This window comes from Austrofundulus limnaeus, unplaced genomic scaffold, assembly GCF_001266775.1.
Source record: "Austrofundulus limnaeus strain Quisiro unplaced genomic scaffold, Austrofundulus_limnaeus-1.0 Scaffold38, whole genome shotgun sequence".
NCBI lineage: Eukaryota > Metazoa > Chordata > Actinopteri > Cyprinodontiformes > Rivulidae > Austrofundulus > Austrofundulus limnaeus.
The window spans coordinates 785,058-789,547 of record NW_013952440.1 but is presented as its reverse complement, the minus strand read 5'-3'; the positions used below and the strand labels follow the sequence as shown (position 1 = coordinate 789,547).

Here is a 4,490-nt window from a genome sequence, read left to right as displayed (position 1 = left end):
TTAAATTCCAGTGAAATATATTTATGTTTGTGGTTGTAATGTGACAAAATATGGAAAAGTTCAAGGGGTATGAATACTTTTGCAAACCACTGTAACTGGTTCATCCAGGTATGTGGCTCGGTCTCTGTCGGGGACCTCAGAGAGCGTCAACCACAAATGTCTCTGCGCCACCACGGTTGAAGTCATCCCTCTGCCCAGGGAGGGCGCTGCACTGCAGGATGCACGGAGGACGCAGTCCGCGGTGAGTCTGATCTCATTTAAGAGATGCAACAGAGGACTCTCGGGCGGTACCTGGGCTCCGAGCTCYGCCAGAGCCATAGCCTGGTATGTCTGGAGCATGCTGATGGAGCTCAGGCCATGAGCGGTGGTGGCCTGAGCTTTGTAGATTTTTTCCAGCTGCGCAGCAGAAAAACTATACGGCTTGGAAGGAAGCGTGGTGGGCCCGCTCACTCCATGGTTGTGAGACGGGGCCAAATACGCGGCTAGGGATGGCTCCATAGGAGGGATGTTCACTAGTCCAGCTTTTTCAGCTCCTTCCAGATCCAAATACGGTCCATAACCAGGTACTGTGACGCGGGTGGACAGAGGTTTGCTCCAGCAGGATGTCAGCTCCGAGGCGAAGTCTGGGAACATGGGAAGACGGTTCTTCACCGCGGTCGGTTCAGTGGGGAGAAAAAAACCCTGCGAACCGCGACAGTTTTTGTGCAGGAGGGGGGGTAGGCCACTCCACCTCCAGTTTCTGAGCCGCACGACAACACAAGGAGAGAAAAGGCGTGTCACTTTCTCCAAGAACTTAACCCATCTCTCCAGGATTGAGCGTCAAAGTTGGCGACAAAACGCACATGCTTGGGGCTCCGCCAACGCCCTACGAGCGTGGACGATTCCCAAACAGAGCAGGCAAGCCTCGTGCTGGTCCTTTTCGTGAAGCGAGAAGCCGCACCCCTGGGGACAGGGGCGAACTGAAGACTTCTGCTTCTTCTTGAGTAATTTTGTGCTCATCCCAAACCACAAAATCCTCTCTTTTTGTCGAGGTAAGAAAGGTTGCTCAAAGTTAGCGCTCAGCGGGCAGACACAGTTACCAGTAGGCAGCTGTAGCTAACACCAACAAAAGCCGTTAAACTAATTTCGAGAATCTTCGAACAAACAAAGCTAATTAGCAGCAGCTAACTAGCGAGGTTGAAAGAGGTGTTCTAGCGAGGTGAAGAGCATTAGAACTGAGAAGTGACTGTGATGGCGACAGTATATATGTGTAGGCGGAGCCTTACATCTGTTGTCATCACATCACCTGCCTAAAGGCGTGATTAGAGGTGGCTTCAGCCAGGACACACGGGCATGGTTTCCCGTACATGATGTGTTGTACCGAGTGAATTGACTGAAAGTGAACTAATAAATACTTGGATTCTTAATTCTTGTGCGCCAACTTAAGCTCACCTGCTGTGAACCTAGTGTGTGTTTTACATTTCTTTTATTGTCTTCGCCTATTCTTGCCTTATTGTACAGCACTTTGGTTGCCCATGTGATTTTTAAAATGTGCTCTATAAATAAAGTTGATTGATTGATTGATTGATTAAGAAAAACATTCTATTACTCCATTCTCGTTTTACACGTTGTGGAAAATCAGCTGCTGGGAACGTCACGAGGAAAAGTGAAATTTAAAAAAAGATTGAAAAACAGTGAGGGACTCTGATCCTTCAAAGTAAATCTCACCGTTGCTCATTTCCTTTCTGAACAGAAAAGTAAAAGCGGATTATTCTCCATCACAGATTTGTTGTTTTATCTCGACTGTTCACAGCTGAAGCTGATGGTGGCAGTGTTGGTGTTTAGAAGTATTCCAAATATTTACCTTGTATAGTTTAGGTCTGACGGGAGTGAAGTTGTCTGGTACGTGCTTCTTGATCTCTTCCGGTTGTCCTCCCAGAACCTCCCAGAATCCTGGCGGCTCCTGGTTCTGCATGAGGGTCACGATCTCTGCTTTCCCCTTCCGTTCATTCTTATTGATCTTTTCAGCGAATAACCTGGAGGACGACAGCCATTTAAACTTGGTTAAAATCAGTTTCTGGGTTTGTTTGGTTTTTTTTCTGAACATGTTGTTATGATGAATGTAACTCAGCTCCTGCGTTACCTGGCCTTCGTCGTGCCACCCAGAGTAGCGTTGGCTCCTCTCCAGATGAAAATTTCCAGCCCCGTGTCCAACAAGAACACATAGCTGCCAGATATAGACAAGATATTTAGACATAATGAGATGTCCGATTGGAGAAAAAAAAGTAGTGAAAGTGTTGGGATTTTAGGAAGCAACAACCGACTCAAACGAGGGAAAACATATAGAACAAGTGGTTAGGTGATAACTGAGGTTTATGGAGGTGTTTAGTGTTTGAAAGGTAGTGAAAGGAGCAGGACGTGGGTCAGAGTTACCGAGGATCGAGGGAGAAGGCCTTCGCTGGCACAGACTCCAGTTTGATGTTTTTCTTCCCATAAACTCTGTATAATCTGTAAACCAGAGGAATAAAACTTGATGACAATGTTTTTGCTTGTTTTTTTACACTGAACTCCACGTCTGAATATTAAAGGCTGAAACAAATAGAAACTAACTCAACTGTGACTCATAAATCAGGTTGAACTATTTAAAAAGGTCAAGTTCAGGTCAGATTTGATTAGATTTTCTTAATAAAAACTGAAAAAAAGACGAAACTTCCACCTACCTGGCAGGATAATTTGTGTCCTCTACAGTGTAAAAGCCACTGGCTGTTCCTCCCTCGATGTAGGAGATGTCGTGGTTGAACACCTGCACAGATGAGAGACGTCCATCAGAAGCGCGCGGCGCCTGTTTTCACAGACGTGGGAAAAAAAATCAGAAATATTTCTACATACGACGCTGAACTCGTCGCTCTCGTCTCCCATCTCCTCTCGAATCGTCCTGCACTCTGCTCCCAAGAAGTTTCTCAGGTTGACGGCGTGAATGGCGGAGCCCGCCTTCTTGTCCAGTGTGGCTTCCTGACCGATCCAGTAGAAGATCTGCCAGTTTAACGCCCCGTTGTCGTCCAGGAAGGTCTGCAAATACACAGATGATTATTGCTGAGGCTTTCAAAATAATCTTAAGAAACGTCAGATTCTTCTCTACAGTCTGTGTTGTTAGCTGTTGTAGCGCTGCTCTGTTCACATTCAGACGTTACCCTTTGACATCACTTCCTGTTACTTTACAGGCAAATATCTCAACAACTGTTCATCTCAGCTACATGAAATTTCTTTTGCAATATTTTGTCAATGTCCTCTTTCTAAAAATGCATTCATATGTATAACAAAAATTTGACGTCACAGGCACTTTAAATCTAAAATGACGGCAGGTTGAAAGTTGTACCTTCAGGATGATGTAACAGTCGGCCTCATAGAACTTTCCGTGGAAAGTTTCGTCCACCTGTACGGGAACAAAGTTTTCTATCTGCCACACAGATACACCTGGAATCTGCACGAGGCAAAAAAAAAAMCCCACAACATCCACATGTTTAATCTTTATGTTTAGTTAGGTCGCCCAAAAATGTGAAGAAGAAAAAAAGTCAGTGAGAGAGAGAGAAAGAGAAGATTTTGTAGCTGATCCAGAATCCTTACTTGTCCCACATCTTCCAGAAAGAATTCTGAGTAATCCAGCTGAGGTTTTTCCAGACTCTTGTCCCAGCGGCGCACTTTTAAATCACCATATTTCAAGTCCCCATTTTCCTGCAAAAGTCACAGATTTCCTAACTTATTCACCTTCACACAATAACATTTCCATCTTCCCATAATCCCAACTTTTTTCATAAATAAAAAAAAAAGAATTGAAGACCATGCTAATAAACACAGATCACAGTAAAACAACTTCAGTGGTGCCATAAGTTTAATTTGTTAATACAGAGCTCATAGATCAAATTACTCATGTCGAATTTTCCTCACAGAAATGAATTGAAATGCCATTAATTCATTCAGGACACCAGAACATTGCTGCCGCTGCGAGCTAACTGCTTCAAGCTAACAAGTGAGACACAGATGTTGACTGTGGTGTTCAATTGCACCAACTAGCGGTGGGGTGTCTGATACTGGCTCATAACCCAAATTTTGGCTCTCAACTCAAAGCAAAACTGCATCAGACTGCTCGTATCTCAAACAACTTGTTAGCTGGGACACTGGTAGTAAAGGTAGCACTATTTTTTCTAACACCGGTTTCATAATCAGAAGCTTTAAATCACGCTACGCCCATTTGTCAGTTCAGCCCTTCTGTCTCTTACCTCCATGTTCTTTTTCTCCTGAGCGACGTCACTCATTCCTTTCAGGACCTGTTTCGCCTGATCGTCCTGAGAACAGTCCTTCCTCCTCCTCAGCCTCATCTTCCTCGCCAGGTGATCTCTGGGGCTGGACCCTGGACAATACACACATTGATCGTCAACTGCTCAGTACGTTGTGCTAAATGAAGAAAATACTCACACACACACACACACACACACACACACACACACACACAC

The 4,490-nt window shown here is 44.7% G+C and overlaps 1 protein-coding gene across 1 annotated transcript in view; it reads right to left on the bottom strand.

The window, feature by feature from the left end:
- The window catches only part of flii (FLII actin remodeling protein), a gene marked incomplete in the record, with an annotated part of 29,943 nt that overhangs the window by 11,523 nt on the left and 13,930 nt on the right, over positions 1 to 4,490 (bottom strand). The window contains 8 exon segments of the mRNA XM_014006904.1: positions 1,844 to 2,015; positions 2,123 to 2,206; positions 2,413 to 2,487; positions 2,700 to 2,782; positions 2,869 to 3,048; positions 3,356 to 3,460; positions 3,604 to 3,711; positions 4,257 to 4,387. Of these exon segments, the coding sequence (XP_013862358.1) occupies positions 1,844 to 2,015; positions 2,123 to 2,206; positions 2,413 to 2,487; positions 2,700 to 2,782; positions 2,869 to 3,048; positions 3,356 to 3,460; positions 3,604 to 3,711; positions 4,257 to 4,387 (938 nt within the window).